Source organism: Drosophila suzukii, chromosome X (genome assembly GCF_043229965.1).
Source record: "Drosophila suzukii chromosome X, CBGP_Dsuzu_IsoJpt1.0, whole genome shotgun sequence".
Taxonomy (NCBI): Eukaryota; Metazoa; Arthropoda; class Insecta; order Diptera; family Drosophilidae; genus Drosophila; species Drosophila suzukii.
The window spans coordinates 12,001,100-12,023,439 of NC_092084.1; the positions used below are offsets into that span (position 1 = coordinate 12,001,100).

The following is a 22,340-nucleotide window of genomic DNA, read 5'->3' on the forward strand; positions in this document are numbered from 1 at the left end:
GCGGAAGATTAATAACTTCCGAAATGGCTTTTTTAATGACACCAATTATGAGTTTCTTATCGGGACAGCAGCTGGACACCTTAGCCCAGTCTTTCGCAACATCCAACATGGAGCAACCTTTTTTCGGACACTTCTTCTTCATTTCGAAGTTTTAATGAAGTAATTTTTCCTCTTGTTCCCCCAAACGTGTTTCCCCGAAAAACTGGGGAACTGGGGAAAACTTACTGGGGGGAGGTGTACAAATATTATTACAGGGCAGGCGTCGCCTGGCGACTTTCGCTGCATTGTTTGTCATTTTTAATCTCGGCCTCTCCCACTTTTTATAAGGGGTACGAGTAGAGAACTAAGGTATACTAGATAGAAAGTGTTTATAGGGTTGGTATTCCAAAAATATAAAGGGATAAGAGAGTTTTTACAATTTTTCCAAGACCATTGATAATATATTAGATATTATTATCAAGCTAACTATAATAATGGGTATTGGATAGTCGATTCCCTCAACAAAATCATTCTCCCACGTTGGCTTACATTTTGTATTGTTTCTCTTTTTTCCAGTTCTTGGCTATATTTATTTTTTGGGAGCGTTTTGTTTGCTCAGCTTCTTAAATAGTTGAGTGTGATAAGAAAACTTTGAAATGGGGACAAAGTTCCCGTGAGGGAATAAACATGGGTAATTGCTTGCATTTAGGGGCTTAGCTAGAAATTGCAGCTGCAGAGAAAAGCTAAAAATGCTAGGTATTTGATATAAGAAATATACTTGAAATGAAAAATGGAAGTTTAAAGATTATATTTTCTTAAATAGTACAAAACAGTTGGTTAACTAGCTTTTTCTAGGTTCGTACTACTTATAAAAACTGTCATCTGGTTAACCTTCACCCCTTCAGTACACTCTAAAAAAAGAAATCACGGCTCTTCACTTCTTGTAAACCCCTTCAATGATCACCGATCCAATCACATTCATTCATGCAGGCCTCGACCATTCATTCATCAGTGGGTTTTCGTTTTGGTTTTGGTTTTGGCGGAGGGGACTCATCGTTTTCCTATCGTCGTCATCGTCATCTTCATACTCCCATCTTTCCACCTTTCACTTCCTCAATGGACTGAAAATGCAACTGCAACTGCAGCATTCCAAAGACCGGAATCGGTTTCGAAATATTTGTCGCCTCCAATCAGGGAACTTGACCGATTTGTTTACGCATACAGATGACCAACTTCAATTTGTTTGAGCCGATAATTTGGTGTTTGTCTCATCGCTAATGAAGCCAATGTCGATTCGCCAGTTCTTCAGATTGAGCTTGAGATTGAGACTGAGGTTTAGTTTCAACCAGGTTTTTACACTTCTCATCTTGCATCGGCGCCTTTCGATTGTGCAACATCATTGCGGCGAGGTGTCGAAGCTTTCCTATCCTCGCTGGGTTGATTAATTAAATGTAATTGAGTTTTAATAAGCTGGCAGAGAGGCCAAGCCCTGCATCCCTAGCCTCGTAAAAAAAACACCCACACTTGGAAAAATTATTATAAAATATTACGACTTAAAACTTATTAGACCAAACACATAGGATCTTTATAAAAATACTTAAAAACTGATGAAAAATCCTATCCTATCCAATATTTTGGACAGTTATACCGTTTCTTATTTCGATTTTTCAGGTTTTATAAACAGTTCGAATAAGAAATGGTACTTTTACGAGCTAGATCTGAACTTTAGGATCCATTTTTCCGAGTGCAAGACGCGGGTGTCACCGAAGGTCGCCGTTGTTGAACCGCCAGACTCATTAACGACTTCAGCCTGACTTTGGAATCTGTAGGATTGGGAAAGCCATCGAGCTGGGCTCTCCATCTCCACCAGCGCTTAACAATCACTTAGCGCATTATTAAAAACGCTTTTTGATTGCGCTTTGGCGTGTTGGGTCGGTGGATCAACAGACCCATTGAAACCGATAGGCGTTGTCCGGTGGATCTTGGCCAGAGGCTTAGCATTAGATACCCTAACTTGGCAGGGGAATACTAACTAACTTCCGGGGAATAATAATATAATATATAATAATATATTTATCTACATGTATCATATATATCATCAAAAGTAAATGTATCATATATATCATCGAAGGTAAATGCATCATATATATCATCGAAGGTACAATATATAAAAATATATTTCCCTAAATGTGTCATGTATATTATCGAAGGTAAATGTATCATATTTACCATTGATCGTAAATATATCATATATATCATCGAAGGTGTACAGTAAATCAACCATTAATCCTGTAAATCCAATGATTAAAGTCCCCACACTTGGTCTAGAGTATTTCCCATTCCGTGCATCTTCTTCAGCAGAAATCTCTTCTTCTCTATTTTCAGCCTCCGCTACATTTTAATTGACCATGGCCAAGAAGTCGCACTTGGAAATGTCTCAATCAAAAACAAAAAGCCAAGAAAAAAGGCAGAAAAAACCGAAATCGAACAGAGATACAACTGCCCACAGTAAATCTACATAAATTTTGTGGTCAAGAGGGAGAGACACAGAATTCGGCAGGGAAAATGAAATGAAAAAATAAAATAAAATACAAAAAACCAAATCGAAACTTTTTCTTTTGTAGATGTCGATGTGGTTGTTGGTGTTTTTTCGGTTTTTTCTGTTTTGGTAACACGCCCCAAACATTTTTTCTTCATTCGTTTTTTTTCACTCGGTAGAGTGAGTGTGTGTGCTTTGATAATTTGCATTTGATTACGGGTTGTTGTTGGCTGCGAAAATTGTGGTTCCGGCAAAAGTCTTTGATTTCTAATCAGAGCTGTGGGATCTTGTAGAACGAAGATTAGGAGGTTTCTTTTGACACGGGTCTTACGATACTTGATCCGCTCTCCTATCCCATACCCCCATCCATATATGTATCCAAAAAGTTGTGTTGTATCTAACGAGACATTTCCCCTTAACTGACTGAGATGATGTTGTCAATGTTCTTGGGAGGGATGGAGGCGACTGCCTAATAGGATCGTTTGCAGACCTCAAAAATTAATAATACCGCATTAACAATGGGAAAATGTACGACTTGTGAGGGACCGGGGGACCCAACACGACAAAAGGCCAAACTCAATAACAATAAAAATAACAAGATGTCATAAAATGGGAATGGAGTGTGGCTCAGACGGCAGAAGGAAAGCCGAAAATAAATAAATAAACAAGTTACCGAATGCAAAAGGCCAGAAAAAGCTGCTCGGAGTGGGGGAGTAAGCGTTCAAAAAAGGATAATTACGTGCTTGAGCAGCAAACAAAAAAAAAAAAAATACCAAATTAAAGTGAGCCCGTTTTGCCTAAGGCAAGTAAATGCCACTCCAGCTACAGCCCGAAAAATAAAAATATAAAAAAAAACACAGAGACAAGACCAACCACCGAAAGCAAAAAATGTAAAGGAAATCTAAAATTTGTCAAATGAAAATATTTTTCAAAAAGGGAAAACGATGAGTGCCACCCACAAACCACCCCGAAGACAATGAAAGCTGGATTATTGTTGCTGGCTTTCCCTTTTTCCGAGTTTGCCGCTTCGATGACTTAATCTCGTCGTCTTTTGGCGCCTGTCAGGATGCGAAAGGAGTCGAGAAATCTCGACAAGATAGTCCCATCCTTGGGACCCTTTTGGGCCTTACCTTTCGAACAGGTGACCATTTGTCAGAACCCCAGTCCCTTACCATCCCCCATCCCAATTCTCGAGTCCCGAACCCATCCTTATACGCGTTGAACATCCCCATGCAGTCAAGGGGGTTGGCCACGTTGGCATAGAACTTCAATTTGGTAAATACTTTCGCACAAAATATTTGTGTAAAATTTAATTAAAGGAAAAATGCCCAAAATAACATCGATGGATGCCTGGCTGTTTGCTTGAATGCGCAAAGCAATAACAAACTAAATGCGAGGCTGGGATCAATGAGGTATACCGATGTCCAACTACCGGGATAGCTGCAAATTGGTCCTGCGGCCATTTCACAGTCCACAGCCCACACATTTTTCCTAATAAATTGATTTAATTTAATTGTGAGCCAACATTGGGAAAATGTCAAGGTAAATTTGGATTTATTTCGGTTATTAGTCTGGGGATTGGGCGTCTTTGGTCTGTTCTTAAAAATTAGTTTGACTTTAAGAATTATTAAGTCCCAGTGGGTATTTAAACATAAAGATATACGTTCAATTAAGTTATTATACAATCTATTACATTTAATTGTTAAACAGGTTTCACTTGAATTATTTGATTAAAAGGAAAAATAAAAAATTACTGAATCTATAAATCTAATAAATAAACTAAAAAGTTCCTATTTATGTTTGCCAAATAATAATAATTTAATAAATCTGAATCCTTAAAACCACTAATTAAATTAAACAAGTTATCATATAAAAAATATTAATAAATGGAAATACTAAAAAAAATACTGAATCTATAAAAATAATAACTCTGTTATGATATCACAGCAAACTTAAAGGAGTTACTATTTTCTCCACAGCAAATTACACCGAAAAATCTACTTTAAGGCACACCCCCAAGTCATTTCCATTAGGTAGTCAAATGATCATCTCGATTCCGATCTTGAGGTCTGTAATTAAGTTCCCAGAAGAAAGCTCTCCATCGAAAATTCCCCTCAACCTGTGTGTGAAAATTAATTTGGGGCCCACGAGCACACGATGCCCTGAAAACTGATGCCTCTGCCTGATAGGCGGCGAATGTAACTTTCGCAGCTTAAATCGGCTCAGAGTTAATTATTTGCCTGACCCTGGGCGAGACGTACACACCTGCCGGAACCCCCCTTTTTACCCGCCTCTGTCCCGGCTTCATCATGTTGGGCATCATTCGACAGTTTCAATTTTAATGGCTTTTAACGTCGCCCGCTCGATTTTGGAGCTTTGCTTTTCCAACTTGAAATTTGCTTTTCATTTATTTTATCTCATTTTATTTTTCTCATTGCCTGTTTGTTTATCTTTTGTTTGCCAAGGGGACGGGGGCAGCTGGAGGGTTAATATTTGAATTGGCTTTTTTCCGCAGGCGTGGCAGCCGCCCTCCCAAAAACAAAAAAAAAAATAAAAATAAATAACGACGAAAAACAACAACGAAATTAAGAAACATGTTGCAATTTGGTCAACTCGCCTAATGAGCTTTTTATTTGACTAAAAAACTCAGACGGAGAATGCTGGAGGGGCAGTTGGAACCGGGTCTTTCAGCAGTGATGGAGAAGTTTCAACTTTTTGTGCTATGAGAAGTGCAAAATATGTGTAATGCTATAACAAAAAAGTTATTGTTCTGTATAAACTCAAATGATGAAAATGTTATATTTAAACAGCTCTTAAAGTATAAAATTTGGGTAAGAAAAATAGTATTTTACTAATATGAGATAATCTAATATTTAGTATTTTCTAATAAAATGGCTCCTACATGGATATAGATTTTGAAATAGAGGTGAGCATTTATATATTTGTTTAATATTAATACTTGATTTTAGAGATAGTTTGAAGATATACCAATATGAAAGTTCTGTATCTTTAAATAAAAAGAACTTCATATGATAATGAGGATTTTTCTTTCCTAAAGGTTTATTTTTAAAACAAAATAAAATTTTTAGGAGGAAACTGTGGCTTCTGAGTGTAGCTTTTGATTGCACTTCACACCTTTGATGCACCTGACGCCGACTGAGAGGCGTCATCCACATCGTTCTCATTCTCGTTTTTGGCCACTTTGCGCAACTTCATCGCCCCGTTTCGGGATTTTACTACCAGTTCTTTTTTCCCTATTTTTTGGGATAAATTTTCCCGCTGACAGCCAGTGAAACTGTGAATGTTCTATACTTTACTCGATAATTAGGTGTATTTGGAGCAGATTTTATGGCATGTTCCCAAAAAAAGAAACCTAGTGAGAAACTAAAAAGCGTAGCTATGTTTGTTTATCTATAAAACAAATCCAAGAACATATCAATCAAATTGGCTGACTAAATACAGCACCAAAATGGGTTAGCCAGAGGCATAAAAACTATATATAATGCGAATACGAGTGAGAAAATAAAATAGAAAGTGTTTTAGTATAGCGTGAATTATGGGGGATATTTAGAAGATTTATGGCAAAATAAATAGATCTGATGAATTCTTATTTGTTAGAATGCAAATTAAATGAGGAAAGGGTATAATTATAAAGTGAGACTTTCCATCTATGAATCCTTAAGTTAAGATATATAATATTTAAGATATAGGGTCAATGCTGCCTAGTTTTTGGAAATATTTTAAAAATATATTATGTATATTATGGGTTTATAAGAAATTTGAGCTGCATTCCCATGCCTTTTCTGGTAAATATAAAAATATTCATCCAGTAAGTGTAACTCCTCTGTGATATAAAACTGTCATTATGTATAGCCGGTCGTCTGTAAATCTTCCCATAACCAACACGATCCCCATGTTTCATTTCTGGTCATTTTATGGCGCCCCCAACAGCAACTTCTGGCGTTTTTGCCGGTTTTCTATGGTTTTTTTTTTTTATTATTTTTCAGTTGGCCATGGGCAAAAGGCAAGGTGCCAGGCGGCAACAATAAAAAGGCAAGATGAAGCCGCCGTTGCAAGTTGTTGGCGGTGTGTTTCTTGGGTTTCTTGGGCTTTTTTTCTGTTCCTGTATCGGCTGTTGCTCAAATCTTGAATCGCATGTCCAGGTCTTTTGAAGCGTGCAACTTGGGGAAGCCGAGGAGGCTGAGAAGTTGCTGCTGCCGCATAAGTCAACATGTCGGCGGCAACACCATGTGCCATGTGCGATGTGCAATGTGCAATGTGCAACTTGCAATCTGCAATGTTGCTACTTCTTCGGCGGCTGCCTCCGCTGCCTGCATAATTCTCTCACTCACTGTTGCATGTTGTAAATGTTAAGCGCGGCAGCAACTTTTTCATCTGAGCATTTGCGCTTCACTGCGATTTATTTGCCCGTTGTTTGTAATGCCATTTATTGCCGGGATGTTGTTGCTATTGCTGTTAAATGCTTATTTACATTACGTTTAGTGGCACTTGGGCTGCGGCGTTTCCCCCGAAAAACAGAAACAGAAAAGCTGAAAACAGAAAACAGCAAACGGAAAACTTAAAACCACCCAAACGCCCCTCTTTTCCCGCCGAAGGTGAGAAGTTGGAGTTGCCACCGCACACATTTTGATTTATGTTGCCTCTGGCTGCTGGCTTTTTTTATGTCCGATATGCCATACATATCATTAGGCCAGACCCAGTGGGTTGATCGAGGAGATTCGAGAAGATCTAATGGAGTATTTTTTCAGTCAAAAATATATCATCAAATCTAAAGAATATGCTTCAGAGGCCTACTTTTACTTATAAGATCACAAAATCATTTCTTTTTATCATTTCAACATTATAAGTAATATATATTTCATTATTTTCCCGCGTTTACTACCCCATATTTAAATATTTTCTAGTCAAAGGAGGAAAAAAATATTTGAAATATTTTATAGAATATTTAAAGGGTGCTCATTTTGGGATTCATCATAGATCATAATCTTTTATTTGTTATTTTGTTTAATAAAATGAATTATAAATTTGCTTTCATTAAATTTTCGACATATGAAACTTAAGAATATATATTTGTATATGTACTAGTCAAGTTTTTATTACTGACAATTATTAAGAAGTAGTAGTAGGTAAGAAATATTAAATAGGTATGCATTTCATACCTTTATTTTAAATAGAAAATATTTCAATCAATATCTTTCTAATTTCTATTTATTTTGTATCTCCTTATTGTTAAAAAAATACTTTTTAAAAGGTTCACGATGTGTACTTCCTAATTGCAATTCTCAGAAACTCCTTTCCCCCAGAACTTCTCGATCCACCCATGGGTAGCTTCCTTTTTCCGTGTCTATTGTTGCAGACAGTTGATATTGATGTTGTTGTTGCGCATGGGCAGCTGCCCAAAGTCGCAAGTTCGCCGCATTTCGCATATTGGCAGTTCAGCTCGAAGGGAATTTTCGCAATTCGCAATTCAAATTCAAAGGAATTCCCAAGAGCAACACCCAGTTAAAAGCGACAACCAGGGGGAGTGGCACATGCATATGCTATTTATGTACAAATGTATTAGCAACAAAAATGATTTAATAGATTCCACGAACAGGCGAGACTACCAGTACTCCCACTCCACACTCGTACCCCTCCTAAAAAACACCCATTGGAAACCCTCCAAACAACCTGACTCAAGACCCGCCGGCATTCCTCGTGTTTGTGTTGACATTTGCCAACTGGCCTGGCATTCACAGCCTATTAAAAATGTATCCGACAGCTCCATGAAGTATGCAACAATCTCTTATGCCGTTTTCTTTGCCACATGGTCTGGAATCCCGATGATGACGATGATGATGATGGGATGGTGGGATGGCGGGATGCTAAGATCTGAAGGGAGCCAGCGCCCCTGATCCAATTAACTGCTTACACAAAACTCAAATGGCCAGACAAATAGAGACGACCAAGGGGTCGAGTCCTGGATTCAGAGACATATGTATATAGATGTACAGCCCCCTTTCAACCCATCCATCCCCTCGACCATCAAGTAATAACAGTTAAAATCAACGCACGGCATTCGTTCTCACATCCCCGCTGGCCTTTGGCCATTTTCTAGCAGACACACATATAAGGGGGATTTTTAGGGGGGCGGCAAAAGGTTCAGATCCTTTTTCTACCTTTTGAAGCTGTGGCATAGAAAAAACCCAAGTCTCTGCACTTTTTTGAGCAATTCGTGATTATAAAGCGGATGGTAAGAAATATAGCTTCCAAACAGGAAGGCATATCAAAAGGAACACTTCTTAAAAAGCATATTACCCATTATATGTGTACCACTAAATAGTATATACTGGGTTTATCATTTGATCTGGATCTTTTAGAAGTGACTTAGTTGTGTTTGGGGTATACAAGATATATTTAAAATTATAAAACTGATTGTATTGGCATCAGTAATAAGAATACCTTACAAATAGGAAGGCTTATAAGCAGTCTTTAAGGAAGGCGTTATACAAATTCCTGATATATAACTATTATAAGTTCATTTCTTATATATGGGGTCGGAATACAGTATGGATATAGCTATTTCACTTGATCTTCAGGATATTATACGACTTTATAGAGTATCTGCAGGTCCTTGGAAATGAATTAGCTGATCCGCCTCAAAGCTGCTGACTTAACGTTTCGTTCTGTTTTGTTTGGCTTGGCTTTTGAGCTCTCTGTATCCCTGGATCCCAGTATCCTGGTATCCTTGTGTCCTGGCCGTCGTTGCCCTTTGCTTTTGACGTTCGCTGGCTGATGAGCAATCCGGAGCGACGGATTTTAGCTGCTGGGGTTGCATGTGTGGCGTTATGTGCATAAAAAATAATCATAATCACTTGAAAGCCAAGCCCGAACCGAAAACAAACTCAAATTGAAAGCCAAAATATGGGAGGAGAGAGCATTTACGTTTAGCCAACTTGCCAAGCCACAACAAAAAAAAAAAAACAACAAAACATACATTTAGCAACAAAATAAAGTGATTTTCACTTCAACGGGCTTATTAAAAAGTATTTCTAAATGAATGCCCTAAAAGGGTGTTGTGTTGAAGGGGAAAAACAAATGTTAAAGCCCTGAAATTAAAGCAGGTGAGGCGGCCCAGGGTCCGAAGATGGGGCAGGATATATGGGCGAGGATGTGTCAGGACGAGTGTGTGCCGGCCTGGTCGGTAAATCAGAGCGTATGGCGGTGACAGCCTCGTCATAGACAGCCGGCCATCATAACGAATGGTCTAGGTGTCCCCGGCTCTATTCCAGTCACCAGCCGCCAGTCCCCAAATCCCAAATCCCAGACCCACCGAATGGAAGAGCAGCACCTGGGGGCTTTCACTTAGCACCGATGTCAGTCCTATTTTTTCATACCTGGTTATTTACTTTTTGGTTCAGGAACTATATTGTACAAATGAAATATACCACATATACCATATTTATATACTATATATACCACATATATATACCAAATATACAATATATACCACACATACCAAATATACAAAATAAACCACATATACCAAATATACCACAGATACCACAAAAATATCATTAGTATCCTATTTCTAGTTACAAAATCTTACAACAAAATATTTTAGGAGCTCTTAACTAATGGGTTATATATTTTTAAGAATTCTAATAGCTTTTTTTTCTATATTAATATTTTTTAAAATATTTTGCTATATGTTCTATAAGAAATATGTACAGGGCATCTCAAAGTCAGGAGCCCTCATGGTCCACATATTTTTTTCGTTCTTTTTTCTCGCACTGAAGTGCGCATTTGACAAGCCCGGTAAACAACAATTAAAATGACAACGGAGGAGATGGCAAGGCGAAAGGATTTTTGCACGTTTCGCTTTCTACTCATTGCCCTATCCCCACCACCACCCATTTTTCTTTTCACAGTTGAAGGAAAAATCCACGAGCAAAATATAGCAAAAAAAAAAAAGAAGGAAAATTCATGAAATGTTACTGATGAAAACTGACATAAGGCGACTGGCAGGGAATGCTGTGCGAAATTATAGCCACAGGACATTCACACACAAAGCAGCGGAATCACAGCCAAACAAAGCCCTAACCCCTCAAAAGGACGAGCAAATAACTTGAGGACATGCCAATGCAATTTCGAATCAATGTCCAGGAGAGCCAACCAAAAAAATGAAAAAAAAACGAGGGGGGAAAAGGAAAAGAGACAAGCTCGGAAAATGACAAGGGAAAAATCTGGTAAAAGCAACTAAAACTGACTGATGGGGAAAATGCATTCACAAAAGCCAGGTGATGGGGCCAAAGAGATGAAATTTATTCACGAAAGAATGGCCAAAAATCTTAAATATTTGGGAGAAGGTAAGAATAAGATTTATTGTGGATTGCTGGGATTTTTTATCAATTAGGTTATGGGTATTTGAAGCTTAGGAAATCAGAAAGTGCCTTTAAGGACATAAATTTAATAGGATCTACTGATACGCATTTTAACCAGTTATAGTACTTTAAAAAGGAAAGACCTTCAAGGATATTATTTCAATGGGATCTACCTTTATAAACTTTATTCAGGTATAGTTCCTTAAAAAGAAAAAGCCTTTAAGGACATAATTTTATTGAGATCTTATTCAACCATGTGTAGCTCCTTGAAAAACCACCAAGTTACTTAGTTCTAATGACCTTGTGATACACTTTCCTAGATGACACATAAACATCAAACCATCAGCCAATCCACTCGATTCTCGGCTAGACAAATTGTTTGGCTAATTTGCGCGGCATTTTCGTAAGCCCCGGCACATTTATCACCACTCCGAAGCCTTTCAGACCCGTCCATCAGAATCAGAATCGGAATCGCAATCAGAATTAGAATCGGAGGAACTATTTCTGGTGCGGCCGCAACACGGCGTATGAGTAATGTCTTGATTTGCCAAACGTTTTAACGGATTTAAATTTATTTATTGCGCGCCATCTCAACAGAACACCACGCCAACGTTAATTTTAGCCACCTCAACATCTCGAATTTGTTTGTTTTTGTTTAAATTTAAATCTAAAATTGAAATTGAAATGCTCTCTTTCTCTGAGTTTTCAGCTCTTTATGACTCCCGTGTGCCTGTGCATATGGGTATATATATATTAGAGCCAAGTATACCGATCCTAGAGCCGATTTCAGGGTGTCGACGGAGGTGTGATAAACTGCATTCGCCCTATGATTGAGGGGTTAGGTGCGGGTCAAAGTTGGCTGCCGTCTTAACTCATTAAAAATATATGTATCTGGCCCATGCATCTTGCCTTTGTTCTCGACACCTATAAATCTAACGCAATTTATGCTCCGAGTTGGGAGTTTGGCAATTTATGGTAAAAGAATGCTCAGGATGGATGGTTTCCGGCGTGGCGAGGGAAATAATGGGATTGCATCTGTGCATTAATCACGATTTCTGGAGATTCTTGCGTAATTCGCTTCCTAAAATATTAGCGCATTTCGGGTATAGTTTGTAATCCCAGAGATTACTTTATTATTTGTTGATCCATTTAATGATCCATAATTTTGCTTATCGACAGGGTAATAGGAAAAATAGGAAACCAAGAGGCTATAAAGAATTCTAACTTCCGTTCTGAGGTTTGCTTTCCTATGATGCTTGATGCTTGATTGAAAACATATGCATTTTTGAAGTTGTTTATTGATTTTGGGGCATAAGACTATTATATAATGATATATGCATCTTGGGATTCGAAGTTTTTTTGTTATAGCTTTAGGAAAAATTATATAATAGGTGTATTATAATAACAAGTTGGACTTTCTGTTAAATCGTTTAAATGTTTTTATAACATTTTAATTACAATGGAGCCTAGTCTTATTTTCTCACTAATATTGGATTGCAAAAAACACGATTTCTCATAATATTCGACTTTTACTCATAATACTTTCTTAAAGGTTTTTTCATAATATTTCCCACTCTAATTTGGTTAGTAATGGCTTGCAAATTGCCTGCTGTTACCGCCTCCTCATTAAAACCCCAGCTAAATCGTTTCGCAGTTAGTTAAGAGATAATATCTCTTTCCCTTACTTTCGATTCCAGCCCATTCGATTCGATTCGATTTCCATACCCATTTCGTTTGATTCGATACGATTCGATTCGAATGCAATCTGCTCGCATATGTTCGTTTTTCCGAATTCTCTGTGGTTTTTTTCTTTTCACACCGCTCGGCGGAAATATTTTCCGGCCTGGACATTTTCCGTTTCCCTTTCATTGTTGTTGCTTTTGGTGTTTTTGCTGCTGTTGGTCTGTAATTGCTGCCTGTTGGTTGTTTTTGTAGCCGTTGTTTGAGGTCACATTGAACGTCAAAAGCGGCGATGGCAACGTTAATTTCGTTTGTCCATAAACATGCTACATATGTGCGCGCCGGGTCCTTTGAAAGTCGAAAAATCCAAGGGGTGAGGGGTTGCATTTTGCAACCCTAATAAACCAAAGGAGGCGGGGGGCGTGGCAGGGCGGCGAGTCTGGCACACGTGCCATGCCTGTGATAAGACCGCCCTCCATTTTCCATTTCCATTTTCCCGCCCCGAACATGGTGTGACTGTGATTTATGCACTAAACAATAGCAAAGGTCCCGGCTGCATATTGTCCATCTCATCTCCCCATCAAGGTCTGCCCTTTCCCCGTCCTCCCCTTTTAAAATGGATCACAAAAAATTGCAATGTTATGGCACGTGATGACCACGAAGGACACTTTCATCAAGTGCCTGGAACACACATTCAATGATGCCTGAACTTTTTTGGGGGGACACAATACTCGAGGAATACTAAGGATGGTCTAGTGAAAAATAGGTTACAGTTAACATCATATTTTATTGTTTTTGGTTTAGTTTACCTTTCATAAATTTAAATCACGAGCTCATATCTAAAATCTTTAGAATACGTATCATATGCAACATGAGATATATAGTTCTAAGACGCATTTTATCCTGAAAACCCTGTTACTCATCCAAGTATTTATTTTCAAACTTTATGGAATGATACTTAAGAAAAGCTTTAAAACCGATGGATTTTAATATTACCTATCATAAGGGCTCATCTATACAAACGTGGGTTACTTATAATATTCAAAATGGTATATGAAGTTCCTAAACCCAATTAACTATACATTTTATGCAGAGCAACATATTATTTATCTTAGAACTATTTATTTCCGAAGTTTGAAAAGTATTGAAAACATCTCAAGAAAAACAATCCATTGCATGGATCATAAGAATACCCCTATTTATTAAGAGTTCTAAACCCCTTTTAAAGAAAACAACCAATAAATTCTCCCACTCTTTTCAGTTTTGCCTCATAGAGAACCCTTATAATGTTGTCAGTTCTAATGTTAAATGTAAAAAACCAAATTCAGAATTGCGCAAAATCAAAATCAAAAACCCAAAACCTTCCCTGCTCTCATTTTGATGTTCGATTGTCGAATTGTGTGTTATTCGCTCTTGTTCAAAATGCTTATCAAATTAATTTCGCTTAAATTCGCGCTTATTGTTCGAGCTCAGCGAGTTTTTAGAGGGTTAATTGCGAGGGTTTATCCCGGGGATTCAGGATTCAGGATTCATGATTCGGTATATGGTATATGGGGTATATGGTATTTGGGATATCGCCGTCGCTCTATTGTGTGTTGATTGAATGTTTGCGCTGTTGTTGTTTGCTTGTTTAGCCTGGCCAAAGGTAAAGTCTCGATTTCGCCTCGGTGGCGAGGGTTGGCCCAAGAGTTGGCGTAAGTATACCTCCCCCATAGCGCCGCTCTACACGTGTCCATCGAGTTGTTCAATTATGGCTAAGCCAAATCCACAGCACAAACATTATTGCCTTCAGGTCTTTCTCCAGATTTCAGTTCGGCCCATTCCTAGCCCAGAATTCTTATCCTTTCCAAGGCAAAAGAGCAACCCTCACCTCGATCCCAAGTCGACCGAGTTAAGATGAAAACTAAACACACGCGACTGGCTCGAAAATTGAATTCTAATGGAGTTGTCGCCGCCCCACGTTTCGTATCTCCAGATTAGCATTTCCAACCCTGCCTGCCTGGGATCTCCACCGATTTCTGCATTTTCCGTATTTTAACTTTGTGTCCCGATATGTTTGCCCAATAGATTGGGCTGGATGGCCGAAAGCCAGAGTCCTTGGGGGTTACTCGCCCCGAAGGTAAAATTGCATATCAAAATTCACCTTTTTTGGGATTGGTTTTTTGGGGGAGTTGGTTGACTTCCGTCTAGGTAGAATGTATTTTCCCGGGGAAAATCTCCAGACCGGGATATTCCGCACAGCAGAAGTTTAGGTAAAAGAGCCTACGAGAGCCAGGTAAGATCCCTGATTGCCAAATTGGGGTAATACGCAATACAAGCATTTCTGATAAGTGCCTCACAAATTTCTATATCCTGAGTTTTTTCCATATCAGAATGACCTATTACACTGATATATTTCACATATCATAGTAATGACTCACCCTTGCACTTATATTTATCTAAGAATGCTTGACCGGAGTGCACTTAAAGTATGAAGTCAGTTTATCTGTGTAAATTAATATAATATGATGATGAAGGATATCATAGTTACTACTAAGATATTGATTTCTTGAATCTTTTTAAATAAACTTAGTGCCTAATTTGGGATATTTAATACGAAATACATCCATTTCTGATAAATGGTTCCTTAATCTCTATTCCATCATGTATTTACCTTATGCTCAAATGACATATTATACAGAAGTAATGACTCACCCTTCCACTAATATAATTCTAAGATTACTTGAAAGGAGCGCTTTCAAAGCGCTCATAGTTCTTAGCAAAATATTGAACTCTGGAACGTTTTGAAATACATAAATGCCCGATTCGGGATAGGATCAACGAAATACACCCGTTTCTAATAAATGGCTCAAAAATCTCTGTAATTACTTTACTTTATAGTGGTAATGACTCACCCTTGCACTCGTTGGTCTCCTTGGCGGTGGCCCTAGCCCAGGGGCGGTCGAAGTGGAAGGGCTTGCAGCGCTCGCAGTCCCTGCCGGCGGTGTTGTGGCTGCACTCGCAGCTCAGCTGCCCACTGGAGTCCGGGGAGCACTTGGAGGCGTGGCCGTTGCACTTGCACCGCCCGCCCACCGCAAAGTCCGAGATGGCATAGTGCAGTCCACCGGATGGGGGCACCACCTCCAGCCCCGGCTGTACCTCGATGTTGTTGCCCGTGGGTCCAGTGCCCACTAGCGGTACACTGTACTTGCCACTGGCCAGGTCCACGGGTGCCCCACCCGCCTCCAGGGAGAGCACCGCCTGCGGATCGGGTCGCTGCAGACGGTGGAACACCACCCGGATGTCGGTGGCCGTCACCCAGTCCTGCAGCACCGGTGATGAGTCCAGATCCCGTCCAGAGGGCCGACCCTCCAGCGTCCTGAAGGCAATCCTTGAGGCCAGCGGTCGGGTGATATCCGTGCAGCGGGGCTCGTGCTCATTGTGCCGCCCAGCGGATTGGCGGGCGGGACGTCCAAACACCCTGCGGCACTGGGAGCTGTAGTACTGGAAGGGCTGCCAGGTGAGCCCGTGGTCGGAGCTCTTGTAGATCACCATGGAGTCGGGTCGCGGGGCATGGGGGCACAGCTGCAGGATCACGTAGGTCAGCTCGAACTTCTTGCCCAGCGACAGGGTGAGGGTCACATTGTCACCACTTCCGGTCACGGGTGCACTGCGCCAGCAGGTCACATTGTTGGAGTTGTTCAGATCGGTGAGGGAGCGGGCGGGAAAGCTGCGCAGTGGGTCCGCTTGATCGCAGGTGTGACAGGAACGCTCGTGCTCCTGGAACTCACAGTACCGCTCTGGTCCACTGGCCTCCGATCCGCAGGTGGAACTGGCCACCACGGGGGCATCGAAGGCGGCATTCACGAAGTCTGGAACGCAGACCTGTGGCTCCCGGGCCTTGTCGTAGCACAGGTCATCAGGGGGCGCCTGTTGCGGGAACATCTTCAAGAAGGCATCGTTGGGAATGCCCTGGCTTTCGGGAATTCCACAGAAGATCTCCAGCAGAAGCAGGAGCAATAGCCCACAGATCGCCTTGGGAGGCATGTTCTTCAGTATATGCTTTTAAACACCAGTTTTAGAGGTTCCAAAATCACTCTGGCTCACTCAAAACTTTTCGAAAATTTGAGTTTTCCAAAATCACTAAAAACTGAAAATTTTCAAAAAGTTCACTTTTTTAAAAAACCAAAACTAAGCACTCGAAAAAAATCAAATCTCTGGCATTTTTATAAGCACTTAAAAGGAATAAAAAATATTTTTTTTCAAACTTTTTCAAAAATTGTTTGGAAAATCACTCGAAAATCGTTACTTTCGTTACTGTAAAGGTCACTGTTTTTTTTTTTCAAAAGTCACTGCGAGTCACTCAAACAAAATTGGATTTATTGGAATATCGAGTGGTTTAAGAACTGCTGTTTGCGCAGGCGTCGCGTGTGAAATCTCCGGATCGACAGCCCCAAATCTCCAACCGCAAATCTCCAATCGCAAATCTCCAATCTCGAAATCGCGTCGTTCGTTACGTCAAGTCGGGCTGCTTGTCCACAGGCGACTGACTGTGTGTTTTTGGTTTTCGGTTTATCGCTTTTCCGCGAGGTGTCTGCACGTGCGTGTGCGCCGCTACTGCGAGTGTGTGCGTGTGTCTCGAGATCGCCGCCCGCAACATGCTGCCGCCCAGCCGCTGGCCTCATGTCGCCGGATGCTGCCCGCTCTCGCTTGGATACATTCTTGCTCTCTCTGCCGCTCTTCGGCGAGAGTTGCGCAGCTGGGCCGCAACATTTGTTGCCGAACTCAGCTGGTTTTGTTGCTGCTTTTGTTGCCAGTCGGCGACACAATTTGTTGCTGGTTCTTTGAGTTAAACAAATAACACAAATAGCCACTGCTTTTTGTTTGTTTTGTTAACAAACAAACGGGGCCACCACACACAGCAAACACACACATATAAACACAGCCAATTCAAACATTTCTGCACAGATCAGTCCTTTTTGACCCAATAAAAAGCCTTTAACATTGGGTCTCAAAAGATATATTAAAATTTAAGACATTCGAAAAACTAAACCACCTTCAATTATTCAATTGTATTATTAGGATTTTATTTATTTTTATAGATTTAAAATTAATATATTTTAATAACTTAATAATATGTGGACAAAATTTGTTTTATTATAGATTTATAATTTTTATATTCAAAGATCTTTATTACAAAATTGTAAGAAAAGTGTTAGATCTATAAAAAACCTATGTTGTCTTATAAAAACTTATAAGCATTTTTCAATATTCAATAACTCAATCAAAAGAACATTTTAAACTCTTCGGGTTTTGTAAAAATTAATTTATTTTTTGAAAATACTATAAATAGTCTTATGCTCGATAGAACTCAAAAGCCAATCTATTATAATTCAACAAATATTACCATTTTTCAAAGAGATGTAAATCCCTTTCTCTGACTTTTTGAAAACTAGTTTAGTCTAAAAATACCGCGCTTAGAAATCTAAAATAAAATAAGATTACCTTTAAGAAAAAGATATTTTTAATATTTCTTATACAGATATACCTGCCAAAAACTCAAAAAACTCGATATAAACGTAGCTCTTCTAAAAATATTATAGGAAATCACAACTAAATATTACAAATTTAAAAACAATACTGTTAGATAATCAATATTTTAAGCTTAAACAGAGCCCCCAAAGGAGATTCCCGGGACCAAAGCACAAAAGAAGAAGATACGAAATCCATTCTTCTGCGTCTTGTTTCTGCCCTGTGTTTACCTTCCGATGGCTATCGATAATAAAGACGCCTCGAATCTCCGACTCTCAAGTTATTAACTTGTCGTTAATGAAAATCATCAATTTCCGAAGAGGGGGGCGCGTAATTACGGAGCGGACGGTCATGCCGATGACGATGGCTTCATTATATGTGGCTTTTCCCCGGCTCCCAGTTCCAGTTCCATTCCCAGTCCCCTATATCTCCAGCCATCCCACAGTATTCCCCTGCCTACTCCAATATTTTCTGCATTTTGCCTGCACCTCGGCGATAAGCGTTTCACTTTCAGTTCCCTTGGCTTTATACTTCATAATCGGCGTCCACGCGCTTTTGTTTGTTTTTATTTGGAGGCGCGTATAATTAGTTTGGATGGGGCATGTGTGGTCGGGTGGGCGTAGGGGCGTGGCAGTGGTCGAAACCGAATCGGAATATACCTTAATTACACGATTTCTCACGAGGGCGCTGGAACATTCAGAATGCTCACACCTACTTCGTGGATAAGACGAGCGGTTGGGTGTAAAATCAGGCCCTTTATCGCCGTAAGCTTTTAATAACGGTCTGTTTCTAAAAATAATATAAAATTCACATTTGAATTTGGTGAAGAATTTGAAAAAAACAGAATCTTTTTAAGACCTTACACTGCTAGAAAATACTTATTTAAAGTTTAAAAATTTACAAGTAACAATATCTACTCAACATACTCGCAAAATAAAATATGTTATGTTATAATATTAATTAAATTTACTATATGCCACGTCATCATTTAAAAGTGGTTCCCTCCATGGGGACTTATAATTCCCAATTAGTTCTAGCTAAAAATTCATGTCCTAGGTGCTGTGGTAGCTGTTAAATCAGTTTACCGGAAGTATCGTTGAATGTGTTGGTGTTTGTGGAATGATAACAAGAGATCTTTGAGGATGTCATCGTAGTGGAACTGGTCTCCAGGATGCAGTGCATCATGATCCTCTCCAGGTATGTACCGTATTTAGGTATAATTTAATTTGATTATGTATAAAATAGGTCATGATATGACTATAGTTTTAATAAATCCTTTTATCTACACCCAAAAATAAGTTAAAAATTCACAATCAATTTTACATTGCATTTACTTAAGGTAAGTCCCTTTCGGTTAGTAAATTAAGTGGAGAAGGTGATTAGAAGTGTGATTACCTTTGAGCTCTGCCTATACAAACGCAACACCTACGCCCTCACACGTGCATTGAAAGACAGCTGGCCGGCTCATTTCCGCTTCCTTTGTTGATGCGGATCCACTTCCACATCCACATCCACTTCCACATCCACATCCACTTCCACGTCCACCCAAAACTGCTTCTGGTCGGAGGCTTATCGGCTCCTTTCTGAGATTCAGAGGAGCATGGAAGAAGAAAGGGGACCGAAGCTGGATCAGAACTTTTGCTTTATTACCTTGGTAGTAGGCGTGGCAGGAACAACCGCAAAGCCCACGACCACAACATGACGAGGATGTGTATGTGGATACACTGGGAAAAAATCTTTTCTATCCATTCACCAAAATGTTTTCCTAAAAAAAATTATGTAAATTGTTGAAAAGATTTATATTGTATTTTACTTAGATCGTAAACTTTAATCACAACGAATCTTACAATCATTAAAGACAGTTTTTATTCAGAAACTAATAAAACAATGTAAATGAATCAGAAATAAATCCATTTTATCTCATTAGAAAAGATGTTATATTACAGAAGGAGATTTTAAAAGTGCCTCTTGAGTGAAAATCTTCTACAACCAACTTAAAATGGATTATAACTTTGAGCTGAAAAGGCAAAAGCTGTCCATATTTCTGTTTTAATCAAACATCAAAACTAAAATTTAAAAATATTATTAAAATATAACCGATTTTTTCTCAGTGTTCCTTTGTGTTTTTGTCCCACTCCGTTTGTTTGTATGGGTGGGCGGCCAGACAGTGCTAAACTTTGGCTTAATATTGGCAAGTGCGTAATGAAAATTGCATTGTCGTTTTCACCGAGTTTTCAGGGAGTGGGCGTTTTAGGGGGTTCCTGGGGGGTCTTTGGGCTAGAATGGAGGGGGGCTCCAGGGCTGTGGTCCAGGATGGTCCGGCCTTTTGTCATTTGTGCTCTCGAATGGGGCGCAAAGTCCAAACGGCTTTTCGTGGGTCCATTTGTTTGTTTGTCTGCCAGGCCGGCCGGCGGCAAGATTTTTAGATTATGACGGCTCTACAATCCTCACCAGCTGGGCAATATCGAGATCCGCTCTTTCCCAGGTCATGCACCAAGCGAAAAGTGGGGGAAGCCAAAGAAAAGTTGGTAAGGGTATTTAAAATTGGATAAGAAATTTAAAAAGCAATGCAAAATATAAATAATGTGACCCAATGCCACGAAACGCAGTATGCTTTCTAAAATCACTAAAATATGTACCTAAAAGTAGGCAATAGTATTTTTAGATTGCGAAATTCTGTTGAATTTCTTACAAGAACATAAGTATCCTATCTCATAGCATACTTTCAGGCACATCCTTAAATGTTTTAAATTTTCCATTTGGAATATTTGCTATTAAAAACCACAAGTTTTTTCTCCCAGTGCCCATTGTTTACTGTACTCGTATTTATTTGTGTTAGGACACTCTTTCACTTTATTGGTGACATCGATGAATGTGAACTCCTTTGCCGATTCCATTCACTCATCGAGAGCTTTGTCGATTCACACGCCTGCAACCCATTTTCCTCCACAAAATTCCATGCCCCCCTCCTCAATTTTTCAGGCTTTGTGGTCACTTTTTTGGCCAGTGTTTATCTTTCGGTTTGTGTTTGTCTTTCACAAAGTGTTTGGCTCTGTAGTTGGTCTTTGATTTTATTGCTCGATCTGCAAACATGCAAAAAATACGACCCACAATACAATACAAACAACAAAAAGATAAGTACAAATTTAGAATCAGGTATAAAGCCTGCCCCCCTCAAACAGGGGGCGTGGCAGGAGGAGGGGGCGTGGCCAGGGGGAAAAGGGAGCAGGCGGTGCAACTAAAACGCACAGATAGCTGACTAGATTCCTATCAGCGTCAATAAATAAAGTTTTTAAATGGGACAAGAAAATAAATATGTGTCTCTCTGTTGTCACAGACAACCCAGGGGCAAGAACAGTGGGGCTTTAGGATGCAGGACGGGCAGACAGTGGGCCTAAGGTGAGTGCTTAGTGGGTAAAAAATATGTGTAGGTCTTTATATCCATAATTTGTCAAAATGTTTTGTTTTATTATCAGAAAACACCTTTTTATGAATCAAAAACAAAAAGATTTATGTAAATAAAAAAAAAAAATTTCTTATATGGTTGTAGTATTTCAATTTTTTTTATTTATTTGGAAATGTAAATTTCCAAATTTATCTGTTGTCAGCAAGTATAGCTAAAAATAAACAAATTGAAAACCAATATACAATGTTTTAACATGATAAAGTTATGTTCTTGATCGGTTTCGAACCTCTACCACCGATCTTCGATCAATTTCCCCATCATCCCACTGTCAAGCGCCTCAAAAAGGAGCACTTACATCGCCCCGCATCCACCATCCTCATCAGCTGCTGTCTTTCAGCCTGGTTCATATTGAAAAAGTTTTTTTCGAGTATCTATAGCTGTGTCTTTTCGTCTCCCGGCCCTACTGAAAAATCTCCCCCCGTTTCCCAGACTCTTGGTCTGGCATTTTTTTCTTGTCTTTCCCAGTGTGTCTGGGTTGTCTGTTGGCTGTCTGCTTGTTTGCCCGCTTTGTCTTTTGTCTAGTGCAATATGCGTCTTGTCTTGGCACCTCCCATCCCTCCCCCAATTTTCCACTCACTTTTCCACTCCTTCGAAAAATCAACGGACAAATAATTGTGGGTAATTTAACCTAAATAGACGTCCAAAGTTACCTAAAATCATTATAAAATGATATGGCTCGCTAAATTACACTGGTCAACACAATGTAGTTCTTTCTTTGATCTGTGACTTTTTGTAATGAATAAAAAAAATTTCTTACAAACTTTTATTGAAATTCATTTTC

General features: G+C 39.4%; 1 protein-coding gene across 4 annotated transcripts in view; it reads right to left on the reverse strand.

The window, feature by feature from the left end:
- NetA (Netrin-A) overlaps positions 1-17,131 on the reverse strand; it is a 52,442-nt gene extending 35,311 nt beyond the window's left edge. Inside the window, exon 1 of one of the 4 annotated variants that reach the window (XM_065867811.2) lies at positions 15,477-17,131. In XM_065867811.2, coding sequence (XP_065723883.2) covers positions 15,477-16,608 — 1,132 coding nt within the window. In that variant the 5' untranslated portion in view covers positions 16,609-17,131. The remainder of the gene's footprint in view (positions 1-15,476) is intronic. The other 3 variants (XM_065867810.2, XM_017069866.4, XM_017069865.4) reach the window with 3 other exon arrangements.
- Positions 17,132-22,340: the final 5,209 nt, after the last annotated feature.